Source organism: Artemia franciscana, chromosome 1, assembly GCF_032884065.1.
Source record: "Artemia franciscana chromosome 1, ASM3288406v1, whole genome shotgun sequence".
Lineage (NCBI taxonomy): Eukaryota > Metazoa > Arthropoda > Branchiopoda > Anostraca > Artemiidae > Artemia > Artemia franciscana.
Window position 1 is genome coordinate 22,110,560 of NC_088863.1, and position 21,056 is coordinate 22,131,615.

Consider the following 21,056-nt stretch of genomic DNA (forward strand, 5'->3'; position numbering starts at 1 on the left):
AACTTTCGTACAAGGATCAAGTCAGTGGTCCGGAAATCAGGAAATCAAAGAGACTGTAGCTACTTTGGAAGAAAGAAGAGCGTTACATAATTAGTTTATCTGCTGATGACGGCCACTGTATATATGACTGAAATACCACAGAGATTATTTTGTTATATTTTACTATCCAATAAAAGGACTTTCCCTATTTCATTGTCTCTTGTAAAGCATAAAGCCTTTGATAGTTTGATTGGCCAATCAAGTCGAACGTTCAGGCATCACTCTTTGAAGATACAGCTGACGGAAGCTTGGAACCATGGGTTTTCTATCCGTAATAGGAATCTGACAAAAATATAAATACTTAGCTTCAGCTGGGAACATTGGGATCAAATAAGTGTTGGCGCAAGCTTTTCAAACCAATTTTTCGCCATTCGCATTTTTTTTCTGATAAGTAAGGCCGACGTTAAAATCAAGAAAAGCCTAGTTTTTATCGATTCAATTGACTAGTGTTGCTCCTGAATTAAAACAGACTTTTGAGAAAAACAGGCCTTTATCAACGGAGCCGAACTCAAATAGAATATTACCATAAAATTAAGGAAATGGAGGGCGTCGAAGCTACAAAGAGATTAACCACCAAACGTCAAACTTTAGATGATGCATACGCGGAGCCATCAAATTTTTTAGAAATTGATCTGTCAAATCCAGTAACTCATCCAGCTACTGCAGGGAAAAAAAAGTTTACAGACTATGAAGTGAGAACTAAGGTGGGTGAAATTCACTGTAGGGTTGCCCTAACATAAGCCACCATTAAAATTTTAAAGGACAATTAATCTATACATACTTTAAGTCTGAAGCTTTTTTTAAGAAAGCTATTTTTCAAGGTTTCTTGTTATCTTGGAGATTTCCTGAGGTATGTGAATAAAACTTCTAGGAGCAAATTCAGGGCCTGGAATATATGCTGATAAGGTGTTGTCGAACCACTATCACTGTTATTTCCTTATATTTAGGCCTTAAAATATTACATAGGCTACATGACTGGTCAATGCCTAGGATCAATGCCTAGGATAGCCTTTATAGATTTTGACAGCATATTTAAGCCTAGATCAACCTAACCACAGTAATTTTGGGGTTTCTAGACTAGACTATATTTCATTGATTTTACCTTTGCTTAAATTGTAGGTTGGAGTAATCTAAGGATTTTTCCTTGTGAAACTCCAGAGTTGATGATTATGTACACTCAATTATACACTCTTGAGGGCCACTTAGCATTAAGTCTTCATTTGGAAATGTCAGCAGATTCAGAGGTAAAATTCTAGTTTAGTGACTTCTTGCTATCTCAGAAAGAGGTTAGGTTAGGAAAATAAAACTTTCAGGGATGGGTTTACAGGCTAAAGTATATCCTGGGAAGATAGTTTAATGTACCCACCTCCACTCCTTCTCCCTCTAGAGGGCCCTGAAATTCACCTACATGTCAGGTCTATACCTATTGAAATTTGACAAAGCAACATTTTACCTTAATTTTCAGTTATCAGTTGCTTTTTCTCTGCCTTTAGTTCTGAAAATACAATTCCTGTTTTTTGAGTAGAATTCTGAGCCATACCAATGTTTTTTTTTTCTTCAAAATTTAGGAAATGTATTTGCATTTCTTAAAACCCTTTAAATTTGGATCAAGCAAAGTTGTGAAGCTGAAAACAATTTTGTTGTACTTCATTCAAGCAGAAGATCTATTTTGCAAGGTTTCACTTTTATAACACACATATTTTAAAGGTCATCAAAGGTCAGGACCCTCTAGAGAGAGAGGGGGAGGGGAGGCATGTACTTCAAAATACCTTCCCAGGACAAACTTTAGCCTATAGATCCATCCCTGAAAGTTTCATTTTCCTAACCTAACCCCTCTCCAAGATAGCAAGAAGTCACTAAAATCGAATTTTACTGATTCAGAGGTAACTGTGTCTTCAAGGAGTCTGTTCCAACTATTGACAATTCTGGAGGAAAATAATTGAGAATGGGCTCTGGTTAAGGTAGACTGCTTAACAAATTTCAGCCTCTAGTTTTGAAATTTTGGTTTATATTGTTCTAGCACATTTTTAGGCCAATAAAGCTTTTTTTGCAAAATCTAAGAGAAAAATTCTCAAATCCTAAAACATTATCAACTAGAATTGCTCTAAGGTATAAGACTTATAATACATTCTTTGCACCTTGTCTCTTGTCTAAGCAGTCCATTCACTTCTCAACATTTTAATTTCATACCAAAAAGATCATAGAAGGTCATCAAAGGTCAAGGCCCTTAAGAGAAGGAATGGTTAAAGGCAGGCAATTCAAAGTATCTTCCCAGGGAATCATTAAGGCTTACAATTCATTCCTAAGAATTTCATTTGTTTTCCTTAAGCATTTACCAAGATGAAAAATCTTACCTCAACTAGAATCTTATCCTTTATACATAAGATATATAAGGCATTTCCAATCAAATTCTTGGGAAAGACCTTGTTCTTACCTTGAAAATTAGTTGTATATAAAGAATGAAACTTCAGAACAAATTCAGAACCTGAACTAGGGCCTAGCTAAGGAAGGCGTTTTTCAAGATATCTTTACTCCTTCCCTGTTTCTAAGGCTGAAAGGATTGTATATCAAAAGAAGAAGACCCCAAAAATATGTTTTTCCTTGATTTTTGTTAAAGTCCATTATTCTTTAAAATCTACATCTCTTGATTCTTTGAAAGTATACTTCCAGGTAACCTTGCTATGATTGAGCACATCTAAAACAAATGTACTAATAAAATAATATAGTACCTGTATAGGTACTATATGACTATCCTTATTTTAAGTTCTCTTCAAGTACCATGGTCCCTTTTCTAGCAATGGACCCCAGCACTAAAAGAAAACCAAAAAAAAACTTATCTTATAATATTACCTTAATTTGCACTTTGGAGCAAAAAAAAGTCCAATACTGGATTGTTTTAGCTCTGCTGTTGGGATTGCAACTATTTATATACTTTACCTTAAATAAAAAGATGGTTGTCACTGTGCTTGTGGTACAGTAAACCACCTTCTGACTAGGAGAGTTCTGGAAAGATGCATTTAAGCATCAAATGCATGTATAAGCTGCCAAAGAGAAGAATGTACCCCTGCTTTGTTATTTTCAATCCCTTTGAAACGTCAGTTATCAATGGTGCTGTTTCTGCTACACTAGCTACAAAAGTAAACAAAATTACTCAAAAATTGGATGGATTTATTGATGTCACAATTAAATGCGATCTCTTTGTATGCTGTAAAGTTAACAATGCAACAACTTCTGCTATCTACAATTTTCAAAGCATAAAGCCACTGTATGCTGTAGTACTTAAAAATTGTCCACAAGATATCAGGGATCCTCATGACCATAAACAGTTTATTGACAGCATATGCAAAGAAGCTTCAAATGATATTAAAGATCTTAAGGGATCAAGTAACAACTGGAATATCAGTGTTCACTTCAAACAAAAATAGTTGAGAGTGAGAAAGCCACTGAGGCATCTATAATCTATAAATCAGTGTGCATTGGCTATGAGCATTGCCCTGTTCAGGAATTTCTCTTCCTACCCTGTCAATGCTTTAGGGTGTCACAAGGTAGGTCACCTAGCAGGGAGTTGCCAATTAGGTGCTGTTTGTTGTCAATGTGGTTCCACCAATGATATATCTGACTGTTTAAATGCATACAGTCAGCAGTGAGTTGCCAACTGGGTGCTATGTGTGGTCAATGTGGTTCTACCAATGACATATCTGACTGTTTAAATGCATGCACAGCTAGTATGTTCTGTGTGCTATGCAAGGCTGTTGGCCACACCTGTTACAGAGTAAAATGCCCAAACAATTGTCCAGCCAAGATTCAGCTTAATCCACATGGTCAAAGTACCAATAGTCAGCCATTACGTCTATATGAGGTGCCTAACTCTAAACATTAATGGGGAGGGGGAGTAATTTTGAAAATTAGAAAAAATGAGGTATTTGTAACTTACAAATGGGTGATAATGAAATTTGATATTTAGAAGGATCTTTTGCTTTACTCATTTTAAATCCTGACCAGATCTGGTGACATTGGGGGTTGTTGAAGGGGGAAACCAGAATTCTTGGAAAATGTGAAAATTGAGGTATCTTTATCTTATGAATGGATGATCGGATCTTAATGAAACTTGATATATAGAAGGATCTCATGTCTCAGATGTTCCATTTTCAATTCGAATTGGATCCAGGGACATAGGGGGCTGGGGGGGAAACAGAAATCTTGGAAAATGCTTAGAGTGGAGAGATCGGGATGAAACTTGATGGGAAGAGTAAGCACAAGTTATAGATACGTGATTGACATAATTGAAACGGATCTGTTCTTGCTGGGGGATGTTAATTTGGAAAAATTAGAAAAATTGAGGTATTTTTAACTTAAGAATGGGTGACCAGATCTTAATGAAATCTGATATTTAGAAGGAACTCATGTCTCAGAGCTCTTCTTTCAAATCCCAACCAGATTTGTTGACATTGGGGGGAGTTGGAGGGGGAAACTGGAAATCTTGGAAAACACTTAGAGTAGAGAGATCATGATGTAACTTGTTGGATAGAATCAGCCAATGTCGTAGATACGTGATTGACGTAACCGGACTTGATCCGGTCTCTTTGGGGGAGTTAGGGGTTGGGGTTCAGTGCTTTTGCGAGTTTGGTGCTTCTGGACATGCTAGGACAATGAAAATTGGTAGGCATGTCAGGGAGCTGCCCAAATTGACTTGATAAAACTGTAAAAAGTTAAAGAAAGACGGGTGGAACATTTTGAGAATGTGCTAAACCAAGATGCAGTTGCAGGAAAAGATATAAATGAAAATGAAAAAGTTTGTGATACCTTGGATTTGAGGGAAGATTTGTTTAGTGAGGAAGAATTAGCAACAGTACTAAAAGGATTAAAAAAATGAGGCTCCAGGTGTTGATAGTGTGTTAAATGAGTTTCTTAAATATGGTGGCTTTGAGGTTAGGAATAAGCTACTGAAGATTATGAACATGATTTTTGAAAAAGGGGAAGTACCTAATGATTTTAGGAGAACCTTAATTGAACCAAAGTATAAGAAAGGTGACAAGAGCGAATGTCGTAATTATCGAGGCATTAGTCTGGTCTCTGTAGTTAGCAAATTACTGAGAAATATGATGCTTTTTAGACTGAGATATGCTGTAGATAAAGTTTTAAGGGAAGAACAGTGCAGTTTTAGAAAAGATAGAGGATGTGTTGACGAAATTTTTACTCTTATGTTAATAATTGAGAAGTCCCTTTGTTGTCAAACACCTTTGGTCCTCAGTTTTATCGATTGTGAGCAAGCTTTTGATTCTGTTGATAGAAGAGCGTTTGCAAAGGTCTTATTCTTGTATGGTATACCAGAAAAATACATTAAAGTGATTTGTGCCATGTACAAGAATAATACTGCTGTGGTTAAGGTAAGAAATGAGGTTAGCAACTGGTTTTGTATTAAATCAGGAGTTAAGCAGGGTTGTGTTCTATCCCCCTTTATATGGATCATTTTGATGGACTTCATCTTAAGGAGCACAGAAAAGGCAATTGTAGACCACGGAATCAAATGAGGAGGAAAAACTCTCCTGGAATTGGATTATGCTGATGATTTAAGCATATTAGATGAAAGTGTGAGCAAAATGAATGAATTTTTAGAGGTTTTGCAAGTTCAGGGTGCTAGAATAGGCTTGAAAATTAATGTGAAGAAGACTAAGTCACCAAGGCTAGGAACAAGTGAAGATGAAAAGGTGATGTTGGGTAACGAAAAGATTGATCAGGTTGGCAGCTTCAATTACTTTGGTAGTATTATTAGTAACGACAGTGGGAGCAGTGAAGATGTCAAAAGTAGAATAGCTAAGGCTCAGGGTGTTTTTTTCACAGTTAAAAAAAGTTTGGGAAAATAGAAAGATAAGTCTGCAAACCATGGTTAGAATATTGGAAGCTACAGTGATGACAGTGGTCAAATATGGCTCTGAAGCATGGGCGCACTGAAAAGCAGATGAAAATTTACTAGATGTTTTTCAGAGAAATTGCCTACGGATTGTTCTAGGTACCCGGCTGACTGACTGATTTCAAACAGTAGGTTGTACAAAAAATGTGGTTCAATCCCGCTTTCTAGGGCTATAATGGAAGAAAGGTTGAGAGCCATCTCAACCTTTCCATCTCAACAGGCCACGTTCTGCAGATGAAGGATGAAAGATTGTCCTTTCTGGCCACCTGTCTGGGGCTACATGATAAGCAGGTCGTCCTTGTCTGGTTTGGGAGGATGTCATAAATAAAGATTTGAGGAAATGGGAACTTCCTGGGAGGCTGTAAAGAAGGAGGCCTTGAATAGATTAGGTTGGAGGAGGAGAGTGTGTAGCTGTGTTGGCCTCAGGCGACTTGGTGCTGCAGTGAGTTATTAGTAGTAGTAGTAGATTTGATCTTAATGAATTTTGACTCAGAGCTCTTATTTTAAATCCCAATCAGCATTAAGCCTCTGATTTTCTATTAAATCGATCTATTGATTCTTAGAATTTTGCTAGAGCTCATACCATATGAGCTCTTGGCTCTTGGCTCTTCCAGTCTTGTCACAAGTGCCATATGAGCTCTTAGCTCTTGTTTTAATTTAAATAACGCAAGGATACCTGGCTCCATCTACATGGAAAAATCTCCCTCCCCAAAGAAATATCTTCACGCCTAAAATTGAATCAATAAAGAGAAAGCAAGATATATAAAGAAATTTTGTATGGAGGTCTGGCAAATTCACCCAGTGTAAAACTTCCCCTGAAACGTTCACCTCCTGAAAATTTAACTCCCCATGGAAAATTCTCCCCATGCAAAATCCTCCCAGCAGAAAATTCGTTCTCCCCTCCCCACCCTAAAAATAGCAAATAATGGGTCAAATTTATAACTTAAAAACCTATCCCCAGGGGCTCTAGGGGATAATTTTATCTCTAAAGACATAGTTACTGAGCTTTTCAACTATGATAGAGAAAAAAGTTATCTCAAAATTATGATCAGACAATTTTGGGAAAAAGTAGCATGGGAGGGGGCCTAGTTGCCCTCCAATTTTTTGGTAGCTTGAAAAGGGCACTTGCACTATTACTTTCCATTAGAATGGGCACTCTCTCGACGTTTTAGACCCACTGGGTCGATACAATCACCCTTGTAAAAAAAAAAAAACAACAACAAAGAAACAAATGAACACACATCCATGATATTTCTTCTGGCAAAAATTACAAAATTCCACATTTTAGCAGATATGAGATTGAAACTTCTACAGCAGGTATAAAATCAAACCTAATCCATTTTGTCACTTGCTAATCTATCTATATATATAAAAATAAGTTGTCTCTGTGTGTGTGTGTGTGTGTCGAGTGACCTCATGTTTGTGTGTCAACTGACGTCATGTTTGTTGATTGACGAAATTACACACCGGGACATCGGGACACAAATGACGACCGGGACACCGGGACATAGGGAATATAAATGATGACCGGGACACTCAAAGAGAAAGCGACCGGGACACAAGGAATGTTTGATTTGAAATCACCATCAACAAAGCACCGGGACACAAGGAATATAAATGACGACCAGGACACTCAAAGAGAAATTACAGACCAGGACACCGGAACACAAATGACGACCGGGGTAAAAATGACGACCGGGACTCAGGGAATATAAATGACGACCGCGACACTCAAAGAGAAATTACAGACTGGGACACCGGGACACAAATGACGACCGGGACACAGGGAAACAACAACAACGGGGACGCCGGGGGGCACAGGGGGATATATAAATGACGACGGGGACACAGGGAATGTTCGATTAGCAATCACCATCAACAAAGCTCAAGGGCAATCATTAGAATAATGAGGTATAGATCTGAATACAGATTGTTTTTCCCATGGACAATTATATGTTGCATGTTCAAGAGTCGGTAAACCTGACAATTTATTTATATGCACAGACAATGGGACAGCCAAGAATGTTGTATATTCGCAAGTTTTACGTAGTAAAAAAAAAAATATATATCTATCTATATTCACAGGTGGGACACAGGGACACAACTACAATAGCGCGTAACTAATATGGCGCGTAACGACTTGCGCGCGTGGGGGAGGGGGCTTGGGGGGAGCGAAGCGCCCCCACCAACTAGGTGTTGGGGTGGCGCAAAGCGCCACCCCAACAGCTAGTCTATATATATAAAAATAAGTTGCCTGTGTGTCTGTCGAGTGGCGTCATGTTTGTGTGTCGACTGACATCACATTTGTCGACTGACAAAATTACAGACCGGGACATCAGGACACAAATGACGACCGGGACACTGGGACATCTATATATATATATATATATATATTTATATATATATATATATATATATATATATATATATATATATATATATATATATATATATATATAGTTGTCTGTGTGTCTGTCGAGTGACGTCATGTTTGTGTGTCGACTGACGTCATGTTTGTCGACTGACGAAATTACAGACCGGGACATCGGGACACAAATGACGACCGGGACACCGGGACATAGGGAATATAAATGACGACCGGGACACTCAAAGAGAAAGCGACCGGGACACAAGGAATGTTCGATTAGCAATCACCATCAACAACGGGACACAAATGACGACCGAGACACAGGGAATATAAATGACGACCAGGACACTCAAAGAGAAATTACAGACCGGGACACCAGAACACCGGGACACAAATCACGACCGGGACACAGGGAAACAACAACAACGGGGACGCCGGGGGGCACAGGGGGATATATAAATGACGACGGGGACACAGGGAATGTTCGATTAGCAATCACCATCAACAAAGCTCAAATGATGACCGGGACACAGGGAAACAACAACAACGGGGACGTCGGGGGGCACAGGGGGATATATAAATGACGACGGTGACACGGGGAACGTTCGATTAGCAATCACCATCAACAAAGCTCAAGGGCAATCATTAGAATAATGAGGTATAGATCTGAATACAGATTGTATATTCGCAAGTTTTACGTAGTTAAAAATATATATATATATATATATCTATCTATATTCACAGGTGGGACACAGGGACACAACTACAATGGCGCGTAACTAATATGGCGCGTAACGACTTACGCGCGCGGGGGGGGGGGTTTGGGGGGGTGGGCGAAGCGCCCCCTCCAACTAGGTGTTGGGGTGGTGCGAAGGGCCACCCCAACAGCTAGTCTTTTATAAAATCAAATTTTGAAAGTCTGATTAGCTTTGTTGTTCTTTTTTATTGGCTAAGTGAGGACTACCAAGCTTTGTGATTACTGTGACAATCCTTTTCTTCTTCATTCTTTTGGCAGCCCCCTAAACAAACAAATTCTGGTACCCTCTCCTGGAACAAAATCAGGATACAGCTCTGCCTCGTTTATATTATATTATTAACATATTAAACTGCACTTGACTTATGAACTGCACTGTGTTTGACCTGCTTTTCAGAAAAACACTTACAGTCAGTATTTTTCAATGTCACAACTGTATTCTGTATACAGTCAAGCATTTCATTTTTAGCCTTTTTCTCTTGCTCAGTCAACATTTCTTTCAGCTATGAATACTCCATATATGCCAAACTTTTTGGTTGGGTTGCTTTTCTGATTCTGTTTCAGTTCTTTGACCTTAATTTTTTTTTTTTTTTGCAAATGGCCTTTTCACTGGCATTTAAATTATGTATAAAAAGAGAAGGAACAAATAAATAAAAGCAAGAACTTTGTAGACAGTATTTTTTTAATGTACAATCAAAGTAGAGTTAAATAAGTGAGCACCAAGAATGTCTTGAAATCTTTTGATTTTGTTTCTCTCTAAGTTTAGCTACGGCTGTAGTAGGATCTACTTTGTGATGACTGTTGATTAGCATTAATTTTCGTGTTTAAATTAGATATTTTAGTAGGTATTTTGTGAAACATAAAAAAGCAGAACGAATTCCAATTTGTCAGCATTTGTAAGAATCTTCCAGAAGGGTGCAATGTAGAGGATGTGGGGAAGAACAACAAGGTTGTAGAGCATTGCGAGACAACAGCAATTGAAACGAAGCATAGCAGGGACTATGGAAGCATATGAAGCTGATATGCAGCGTTAATCCTTGGGCAAGGGTACCCCAAAGCATGAAAAATATTGACTCATTGAAAAATACCCCCCCCCCCCCTGCCAAAAAAATGAGGCCCTGTTTTAGCTCAAAAAGGGTCATAAGACTTTCTTTGACAGCAAGAAACTTGAATCCTTAAGTCAAATTGGATAGCTTCAAGAATGGGCCAATAATTATTTTTTATTAGTCCTGATCAAAAGGAGTTACTATGAATCTTTTATCAGCCCAGATCAAAAGACTAAAGGACTTGTTATTCCCAAAAATAGAATTATGCTTTTTTTGCCCCAATTGGGCTGAAAGTTCTATCAACAAGTCTCTGTGCAAAGTTTACCCCAATGTAGAGAAAATCGAAACTAATTCAGCTGCATTGATCTGTGATGCCCTCAGATGGGCCCAAACTAAGTTTCAAATACCCTACTCATACACTTATTTAAACATATTAACATCTACAACAAAACAGAGCAAGAGAAAGTTCTTGTAACGAAACAGTGGATGAAATTTCATGTAATTACAAGGATGTGGACAGTATTGGGTTAAGCCCTACAGAAAACCATAGTTACACAGGTTTTCAATTTGTATGAAAGAGAATTCACCCTAAAAATAATAATTCTGATTTTTTTTATTCATAAATTTGTAGTATGGGGTATTTCTAAGTATCTGTTACACGCTTATCTTTTACATCGCTCCATCACGAGGTTTTGATTGGCTGTTGAATCTTATCATGAAGGAATCGACAGAGAAACTCTTATGGGAAATATACTTTGCTCGTTTTAAGCTTTAAAGTTATTCCTTACTTTCAGTTAAAAAAAAGATTTTTTTTTTTAATTTAATATTTAAAATAGAAAAGCCTTTTCACTTTCCCTGACAAAACTTTCGAAAACGAAGAGCTTCAAATTTAGAACTTGTAAGATATTTATTATTTATTATAATAATATAATAATAAATAATATAATATTATAACAATATAATAATAATATTTATTATTAGAACTTGTAAGATATGTTGATATTTATTATTCAAGCGAAGCTTCCTTATGGGTATGTTCCATATTAAAGGTTTCTTTTTTAATCGATTATTCTGAACTGAAGTTCGCGTATTAAATTGCTAGGATATTAAAAAAGTTAAAAAGAACACGAAACGAACTTAAGAAAGGAACTTCGAATTTTAATTTGAGCTTTTATGTTTAAGTTAAGTTGGAAAATCTTATAATGTCTTTCATCATTGTATATCAAACAAGCCTTTTTCTTTGTATTTTACATTCTTCTTCAGAGCTTAATCTAAATGTTAACTGTTCCTATGTGATGAAACTTTTAATTAAAATCCTCAGTCAACTACTAAACATTTTACTAGATATACTAGACATGCTACTATATACTAGATGTAGATATACTAGATGTACTAGATATTTTAATCTGTTTTAATCTGTTTTTAGATATTTAATCTGTTTTTTAATCTGTGAAAGATTGCTCCAAATCAAAGTGCAACATTGACCAAAGCAATTCTTCATGTTCTCTGTTCTCAGCATGTAAACCTTAAAATCACTGAATGTGCCTTTATATCTGTCTTGTTGATTTGACAAATATTGCTGCACAAAACTAAAGGCTGATAAACACTTTAACAGAATATTCGAATTTTTCCTTAAATTTAAATTGTAGTCCAGAATCTTAGTTTAAGGCAGAAACGCTGGGAAAACTTGACACCTATTCCTGAAATTGGCCCTTTGCAAAAGTATGTCAATTAAGAAATAAATGTAGGTATTTTCGGAGATTGTACCGCCTTTCCATGACATGAATAAAGGTTAAACAGGGAAAATCCTTTTATTTGATAGTGAAACACACATTGGCCATCTTTAGCTGATAAAACTATGGAATTTATCTGTTGAAGAGAGCCAGTGTGTATATGAGCGAAATTTACAGATAGATTTTTTTTTTTATGGCACTTGGTATTAACCAAGTGACATATAGAAATCCCCAATTCTGTCGGTCAGTCTGTCTGTCTGTCTGTCGGTCCTGATTTTGCTACTTTAGGCACTTCCAGGTAAGCTAGGACGATGAAATTTGGCAAATTAGAAAAATCGTTTTCCCAATTTGACCATCTGGGGGGGGGAGTGGGGGGCCGGTTAATTCGGAAAAAATAGAAAAAATGAAGTATTTTTAACTTATGAATGGGTGATGGGATCTTAATGAAATTTGATGTTTCGAATGATATTGTGTCTCAGATCTCTAATTTTAAATCCCGACCGGATCTGATGACATTGGGGGGAGTTGGAGGGGGGAAACCTAAAATCTTGGAAAACACTTAGAGTGGAGGGATCGGGATGAAATTTGATGGAAAAAATAATCACGAGTCCTAGATACATGATTGACATAAACGGAACGGATCCGCTCTCTTTGGGGTAGTTGGGGGGGGGGGTAATTCTGAAAAAATTAGAAATAATGAGGTATTTTTTAACTTACGAACAGGTGATCGGATCTCAATGAAATTTGATATTTAGAAGGATATCGTGGCTCAGAGCTCTTATTTTAAACCCGACCAGATCTGGTGAAATTGGGGGGGGGGTTTGGAGGGGGAAACCTAAAACTTGAAAAACACTTAGAGTGGAGGGATCGGGATGAAACTTGGTGGAAAAAATAATCACGAGTCCTAGATACATGATCGACATAACTGGAACGGATCCGCTCTCTTTGGGGTAGTTGGGGGAGGGGTTAATTCTGAAAAATTAGAAAAAATAAGGTATTTTTAACTTACAAACGGGTTATCGGATCTCAATGAAATTTGATATTTAGAAGGATATCGTGTCTCAAAGCTCTTATTTTGAATCCTGACTGGATCTGGTGACGTTGAGGGAAGTTTGGGGTGGGGGAACCTAAAATCATGGAAATGCTTAGATTGGAGGGATCGGGATGAACCTTGGTGGGAAAAGTAAGCAGAAGTCTTACATACGTGATTTACATAATTGGAACGGATCCGATCTATTGGGGGGGGGGAGTTAATTCTGAAAAATAAGAAAAAATGACGTATTTTTAACTTACGAAGGAGTGATCGGATCTTCATGAAACTTCATATTTAGAAGGACCTCGTAACTCAGATCTCTTATTTTAAATCTCAACCGGATCAAGCGTAATTGGGGGGGGGGACCGGAAATCTTCGAAAATACTTAAAGCAGTGTGATCAGGATGAAACTGGATAGGAAGAATAAAAACCTATCTAAAATACGTGACTGACATAACCGGACCGGATCTGCTCTCTTTGGTGGAATTGGAGGGGGGTAATTTTGAAAATTGAGGTATTTGTAACTTACGAAAGGGTGACCAGATCTTAATGAAATTTGATATTTAGAAGGATCTTGTGCTTTAAAGTTCTTATTTCAAATTCCGACCAGATCCTGTGACGTTGGGGGGAGTTGGAGGGGGAAACCGGAATTCTTGAAAACGTGAAAATTGGGGTATTTTTATCTTACGAATAGATGATCGGATTTTAATGAAATTTGATTTTTAGAAAGAATTCATGTCTCAGAGCTCTTATTTCAAATCCCGACCAGATCGTTTGACATTGGGGGGAGTTGGAGGGGGAAATCTTGGAAAAACGCTTGGAGTGTAGGAATCGGGATGAAGCTTGGTGGATAGAATAAACAAATGTCCTTGATACGTGATTGACAGAATCGTACTGGATTCGCTCTCTTTGGGGGAGGGGTTCAGTGATTTGGCGAGTTTGGTGCTTCTGGACGTGCTAGGACGATGAAAATTGATAGGCGTGTCAGGGAGCTGCACAATTTGACTTGATAAAGTCGTTTTCCCAGAATCGACCATCTGGGGGGCTAAAGGGAGAGGAAAAATTAGAAAAAATTAGGTATTTATAATTTACGAGTGGGTGATCGGATCTTAATGAATTTTGATATTTAGAAGGACATCGTGACCTCTTATTTTAAATCCTGACCGGCATTAAGCCTCTTATTTTCCTTTTTAAATCAATCTATTGATTCATAGAATTTTTTTAGAGCTCATACCATATGATCTCTTGGCTCTTAGCTCTTCTCGCCTCGTCACAAGTGCCATATGAGCTCTTAGCTCTTGTGTTTTTTTTTTTTTTTTTTTTTTTTTTTTTTTTTTTTTTTAATAAATCCCTATATCCTTTCTACTCCTCCTCCTAACCTGCTTCCAATTTTTTAGTAAAAAGTTAGACGAGCTTTACCTTGTTTGAACTGGAATCACACTAGCATTTGAGTCAGTATTACTTAGACCCTTAGTAGGCCCCTGTCCACTCCTGATGTCCCCTCCCCACCATTTTTTTGTGCTGAAGGGTAGGCGACATGCACCTTAGTCATAGCAGAACTATGCGATGAATAATTTCAGTTCATTTTATAGTTTATATATTCTTCCTTAGCAATCTAAATATTTAAATTTCCTTTGATCTTTTTTAAATTCTTTTTGTTGTAAGTTCGAATTATTATATGACTTTACTTTTGACTGTTTTAATTTTAATAACTTAATTTACTCTTAATTGATATACTTTTTTTGGAAAATATTCTTTTAAAATCAATTTCTGAAAGTAACAGCTCTGTTTCCAAGTCATTATGTACCTATTTTTTTTATTTTATGTAGTATTATTTTATGTATGTGGATTATTTTATGTAGTATAAACTAAAAGTGATTCCTCACTAGTTCTGCCAGTGAACTACCAGCAATTCTTAGAATTTAACAGAAAGACAATCTTTCAGAACATTTCACTTGCAAAGTGTAGGCCTACATTAAGGTCACTGGAAAACTTGAGCTGAGTATTATTTAACTCAAAGCTAAAGGACTTTTTTTACACTTTACCTTTCCATAAGTTACTCATAGGAGGGTTTTTTCTAAGGATTTAGTTACCTAAGCAATGTCCATTGTCCCCTCCAGGAAAAGATAAAGCCCTGCAGAGGGCTCTTATGGTAATAATAGCTCATCCTAAAAAATCGTGAATACCAACAACCTTCGGTATTGGTCATGATGATTTGTCTATGAGAATCTAGTGCTAAGATCGTTCCTGGGTATTCTTTCAGAAATGATTTTAATTTCAGACTAACCTACCAATTTTCAAAGTAAGAGAAGCAAGTGTTAGAAGACGATACAGTGATTTTGAGTGGCTTAGAAATGAATTGGAAAGAGACAGTAAAATAATTGTACCACCTCTTCCGGGAAAAGCTATCAAAAGGCTGCTACCTTTTAGGAGTGATGAGGGCATCTATGAAGAAGACTTCATTGAAGAGAGGAGGAAGAATCTGGAAGTTTTCATTAACAAGTAAGATCTTCGAAATGTTTTGGCTAATTTTCTATAGTTTGCTATCTAGTTACGGTGTCATTAGTAAAAGGTTCGACTTCCTTTTGGACAACATTAGAAACGAATTTCAGACAAAGGATAATGTGAAAATCTGCCAAATGTGACTTCGTTAAAATTCTTAAAGCAAAATCATACTTGTTATTATAATTTTCACATTTTTGAAAAGTGTCTCTGTAAATCGTCAAACAGTATTTAACTTTATTTCGTTGTTTCCTCCTGGCGAAAGATTTTGAATCCCCGAAACATGCACACATCAACGTTTATTTTGGCTAATTTTCTATAGTTTGTTTTATCTTGGTTCCTGTCCAGGGTCAACCTTTTTTTATTATTTTGCAATCATTGCATTTAATTTTTTGTAGTATGATGAACATAAAGTAAAAAAGGAGGGTTTTTAGAAACTACTGTTTTTTTAAGTTGCTCCTGGTAACGAACTTAAAAGTAAAGAAAAGGGCAGCTCAGGCTAACAGTAAACAAAATTATAAAAAAAATGGAATTCTTTTTACCAATACAGGCATAAAAAGAATTGGCTTTTTATAGAAATCCCAAGTATTTAAAATTCATCAAGTTTAAAATTCTCCTGTTTGGACCTGTTGATATCGGCAGTGTTGTCTATAAGTTTTAGAGGATTAATATGAACAAATACTTAAAAATTGACAGTAGCAATGATCAGTGTACGTCAAACGTCAGTGTAATTCTTTTCCTGAAAAAAAAGTATGTATTGGTTTAGCTGTTAAATTCGCCAATGAAACCATCTATTAGCACAGAGTGGTCTTATCTCATATTCTTAAGATTTAAAGGAGACTCATATCTCCAGTGTATTGTGGTAACTGTTTTTAATCTGCTGTATGGCATAATTTGCCTTTATTGATTGGTAGGGATATGACTTCAGGCTACTGTCTTCTAGCATTTCAAAGGTTTCTGATTAAGTTTGGCAGCCACCATACCAAAGAGGCTGAAGCTCAAATCTTATAGGCTTTATCACAGCGATATTCAAATGTACACTATATATGGTCTGCCATAATAATAACAGTTTATATTTGCCCCCTGTACTCAAAAAGTAGATGCGCACTAGAGGACTTCACACTGGAAGTAAAAAGAAATATAAATTCAACCACACTTTGAGTATTCTCTTATTGTTACTTAACTGATCTTTTTTACAGGGTTGCTGGACATCCTTTGGCCCAGAACGAAAGATGTCTTCATATGTTTTTATTCGAGCCAGTTATCGACAAAAACTATGTGCCGGGCAAAGTTCGTAGCAATTAAGGAAAGGTCTTGTTATAAAAATATTTAAAACATTGAACAGAATAATATATAAATTCTCGCGAAGTCGGTCCGTCTCATTCCATATAGTTTTCCCTGGTTATGAGGACTTAAGTGTTTTGTATTTTAAGGCCTAAGGAAGTGCTGCATTTTTGTGTGGTAGAGGAAGGCCCGTTTTCCATATATTATCAAGAAGTTTCCTAGTTTTGGCAAGTGTTTTATTTTTGTTAAGTTAACACAGTTTCTTGTAACCATCCGAAGTAGGACCAATTATATCAATGGCTTCATAGTTCTCAGTTCATTATATGCAAATAATTTAATTTGATCCTTTGGCTCTTCATAGCTTGTTAGTTTAATTTTTGCCTTTGTTCTGCGTGTATCTCTTGTGCTGAATTTTTGTTACTCTTGAGAGTAAGAATAAATCATAGTCCTAAATTTGGGAAGCAGTCATGTCAGATATTTTGAGGATAAACCAGAAATAAACCAAATCCCTTCTCCAAAGAAGAATGGAACAAAAAATACATCGCGTTTTATCTACCTGTCGAACTGTAGCTATAAAAAGTATACAACAGACGTACTGCCTTTCAAGCCTCAGCTACTGTCTGATCTTTTCTACGAAGGAAGCTACGCCATTAATTCCAAACGTTTGTCATTTCAATAAAATGAAGCAACTAAATAAACCATTAGCCTTCTTGGGGAGGATGACATTGTCGTTTCTTAAAGATTAAGTGTAAGCCCGCCCCCCTGGATGTTCTGCCAAAGACTTATGAATATCTTCATGAAGCGTATAATAAACACTTTCTTGATTGATTTTGCTAATATTCACTATTCATTAGATAAAACAAAAGCAAAACATGTAGTAACGAGGGAGTGTTGCTAGTCTCCTCTTATTTATGGTCTTTTTAGTTTGGTTTTGAGTTTGATCTTTACTTTGGGGAGAAAACAAACTTGTTTTTTTATCTAATTTTTGGTCGATCATATGATAAATAGGATAATTAAGAAAACTAGCAAAAATTGTGGAACAACTGCATTAATTACAAAATATGTCTGTTGGGGGCCACGTCCCTCTCCTTTGTGTGCTCTCTAGTGATCTGGGCCCCTAATGAAAATGTATTTTTGGTGTTTCTCATAGAACCCCCTCCCCCTTCCGAAGAATAATATTTTGACCTGTTGTTCTCAATTACAATTGAATCATTAAGTGCTGGTTTGAAACACTAATAATTACGTATATACTGTGTAGCCAATACAGAAAAATTCGCAGTTTTTGTGGAAATAGGTGAATAAACATACATGTTCCACTTCAACCCTGCCAATTCAAATTACTATAATTGAATGGCACACTTACTTTTCATCAATATTTGCTTGTGACCCACATCAAATTGATGTCACACAATAACAAAGTGGTCACACAATACTGCAGAAACAATTCCTACTAGTACTAACAACTCACCGCAGCACCAAGCCGCCTGAGGCCAGCACAGCTACGCACGCTCCTCCTCCATCCCAATCTATTCAAAAAGTCCCTTTTACACTCTCAGGAGGTTCCCATTCCCTTAAACTTTCTTTATGACATCCTCTCACCCCAGCTGCGGACGACCTGCTTTCCGTTCAGCCTAGACGGTTGGCCGAAAAAGACACAATTCGGCTATCCGTCATCCTTCATCCACAGAACATGTCCTAGCCATCTCAACCTTTCTCTCATTATAGCCCTAGAAAGTGGGATTGAATTTTCGTACAGCCTACTGTTTGAAATACGGTCAGTGAGCCAGGTACCCAAAACAATCTGTAGGTAATTTCTGTAGAAAACATCTAGCAAATCCTCATCCGTTTTTCAGAGCGCCCATGCTTCAGAACCATATTTGACCACTGTCATCACTGTAGCGTCCACTATTCTAATCTTGGTTGGCAGACTTATCTTCCTATTCTTCCAAGCTTTTTTCAGCTGTTGAAGAACACCCTGAGTCTTGGCTATTCTACTTTTAACATCTTTACTGCTCCCATCGTCTTTACTAATAATACTACCAAGGTAAGCTGTCCACTTGATCAATCTTTTTGTTACTCAATGTCACCTTTTCATCGTCACTTATTCCTAGCCTTAGCGACTTAGTCTTCTTAACATTAATTTTCGAACATATTATAGCACCCTGAACTCGTAAAACCACTAAAAGTTCACTCATTTTGCTCAAACTTTGACCTACGATGCTTAAATCACCAGCATAATCTAAGATCAGGTGAGTTTTTCCTCCTCATTTCATACCGTGTTCTCCCATTGCCTTTCCTGTTCCCTTTAAGACGAAGTCAATCAAAATTATCCATATCCATATAAAGAGGGATAGAACACAACCCTGCTTAATTCCTGATTTAATACGAAACCAGCTGCTACCCTCATTTTCTGCATAGTACTAGTCCCTTTAATGTATTTGTCTGACATACCATACAAGGATAAGACCTTCGTTAAACCTCTTCTATCAACAGATTAAAAATAAGAGAGGACTGAATGCGTTTGATAGCTCAGGCACTTCTCAATTATTAATCTAAGCGTGAAAATTTAGTCGGGACATCCTCTACTCTTTCTAAAACCGTACCATTTTTTTATAACTTTGTCTACACCATCTCTCAGTCTCAAAAGTACCATATTTCTTAGTAATTTGCTACCTACTACAGAGACCAGGATAACGCCTCGATAATTATCATACTCACTCTTATCAATATTTAAGAAATTCTTTTACCAAACTATGAGCACCTGGGGCCTTATTTTTATTTCAAACCTTTTACTACTGTCGCTAATTCTTCCTCACGAAGTAAATCTTCCTTCTCATCCAAGGTATCACAAACTTTTTCATTTTCCTCTAGATCTTTTCCTACAATTCTATCTTGGTTTATCACATTCTCGATATGTTCTACCCATCTCTCTTTAACTCTTTCCTTATCATTAACTGTGGCCCCGTTCTTATCTTTAACTGGTACAAGTCCGTATTGACTACTCCCTCTCAATTTTTTAACATGCCAGTACAATATTTTTCTATTATGCCGTCTAGCTGCATCTTCCAGATCCTCGGCAATTTTATCAGTGGCTTCAATCCCACACCTCCTTAGTTCATATTTTAATGTTTTCTCCAGTTTATTTACATTCCCCTTGTTTTCATCTAATCTATCACTCAGATAATTCTTGTCCAAGTCCCTTCTCTCTAATAAACAAAGCTTCCTCACTAATACTCATAGCTGCGTTCCTAGCATACTTTCTTAAGACACAATCAGCAATTTCATAAATGTTTTATTCCTCAAATTTTTCCATCCATCTTCTACATTGTTAAAATTTTAATTCTCCAGTTTAGTATTCAAAAGTTCTTAGAAAGTTTTTCTCAATTTTATCAATTACATCACTGTTGCACGTTCTATTTTATTTAATCGTACTCGTCTTCTGAAGATAGGTAAAGCCCCTGGGGTGGATTGTCTGCAAACAGAGCATTTGCAGTACAGTACAAATGTGCTGTGTGCCACGTCATAAGATGATGATGAGAAGGAGTCTTTATGTATGTGCGGTTTATGTATCTAAAGCTATTGACCAAATTTTACAATCGTAATCATTAATTTCTTTATTAAACATTGGAACTAGTAGCTTTATTTGTGCGTCCCTTTGGAAATGATAGCAAATTCCGGATGAGTGCCCGTGATAAAATTACGAGCCTCATTCCTGTGAAACGTGGGGTAAAGCAGGGCTCCGTCTTAAATCCATTGATTTTCACCTACGTACTTGGAACAGCGACGAAAGACATCCCATCCTTGACAGCCTGACAGCCATATTGATATTCGTCACCTTTCGTATGCAGAAGACAGATGATGTCTCCTAAAAACCGGCTATCGATGGAAAAAGCAGTTGAGACTCTTCAGTTCTGTTTATTTGAGATTAGCCTTGCTATTAAACCATGAAGACTCAGTTTATGATAGTAAACCTCAATATCAGAATCCTTAAAATAGTCTCAATAGATGTTCCTAGGCTTGATTCTCTGAATTATTCGAATTTTCTTTTTCGTTCACCAATAAGAGCGACTTATCAATGAGTTAACAGAAACTCCGCGAAACATGGTCTGCTAGCTAAAATTAAAGGGCAATTTGGCAAATATACGTTATAAAAGCTCTACAACTCCATGTTTGAACTGTATGTATTTTTTTTCAATCAATCAATTCATTGATACTATTACAAAAGTAAAACGGTTACTAGGCCCAAGAAGCTTTGCTTGTAATGGACCACAGAAATTTCGAAATTTCTTCCGTTTCGAAATTTCTTCCGTTTCGAAATTTCTTTTCCGTGACTTAAAAGAAACAAATTAGGGTCCAATTTCACCGGCATGCTAATATTTTATTGGT

General features: G+C 36.8%; 1 protein-coding gene across 1 annotated transcript; it reads left to right on the top strand.

Annotated features, from left to right (window-relative positions):
- The first annotated feature begins 544 nt into the window (after positions 1-544).
- Positions 545-17,123, top strand: LOC136026966 (sorting nexin-12-like). Its single transcript, XM_065703839.1, has 3 exons — positions 545-743; positions 15,166-15,386; positions 16,586-17,123. The coding sequence occupies exons 1-3, from the start codon at positions 579-581 to the stop codon at positions 16,689-16,691; spliced, it is 492 nt and encodes a 163-aa protein (XP_065559911.1). The 5' UTR covers positions 545-578; the 3' UTR covers positions 16,692-17,123.
- Positions 17,124-21,056: the final 3,933 nt, after the last annotated feature.

Coding starts and splice junctions, on each gene's coding strand:
- LOC136026966 (XM_065703839.1), top strand. CDS start 579: ATGGAGGGCGTCGAAGCTACAAAGAGATTAACCACCAAACGTCAAACT. Junction 744..15,165: donor ACTATGAAGTGAGAACTAAG/GTGGGTGAAATT, acceptor TTTTAATTTCAG/ACTAACCTACCAATTTTCAA. Junction 15,387..16,585: donor CTGGAAGTTTTCATTAACAA/GTAAGATCTTCG, acceptor TCTTTTTTACAG/GGTTGCTGGACATCCTTTGG.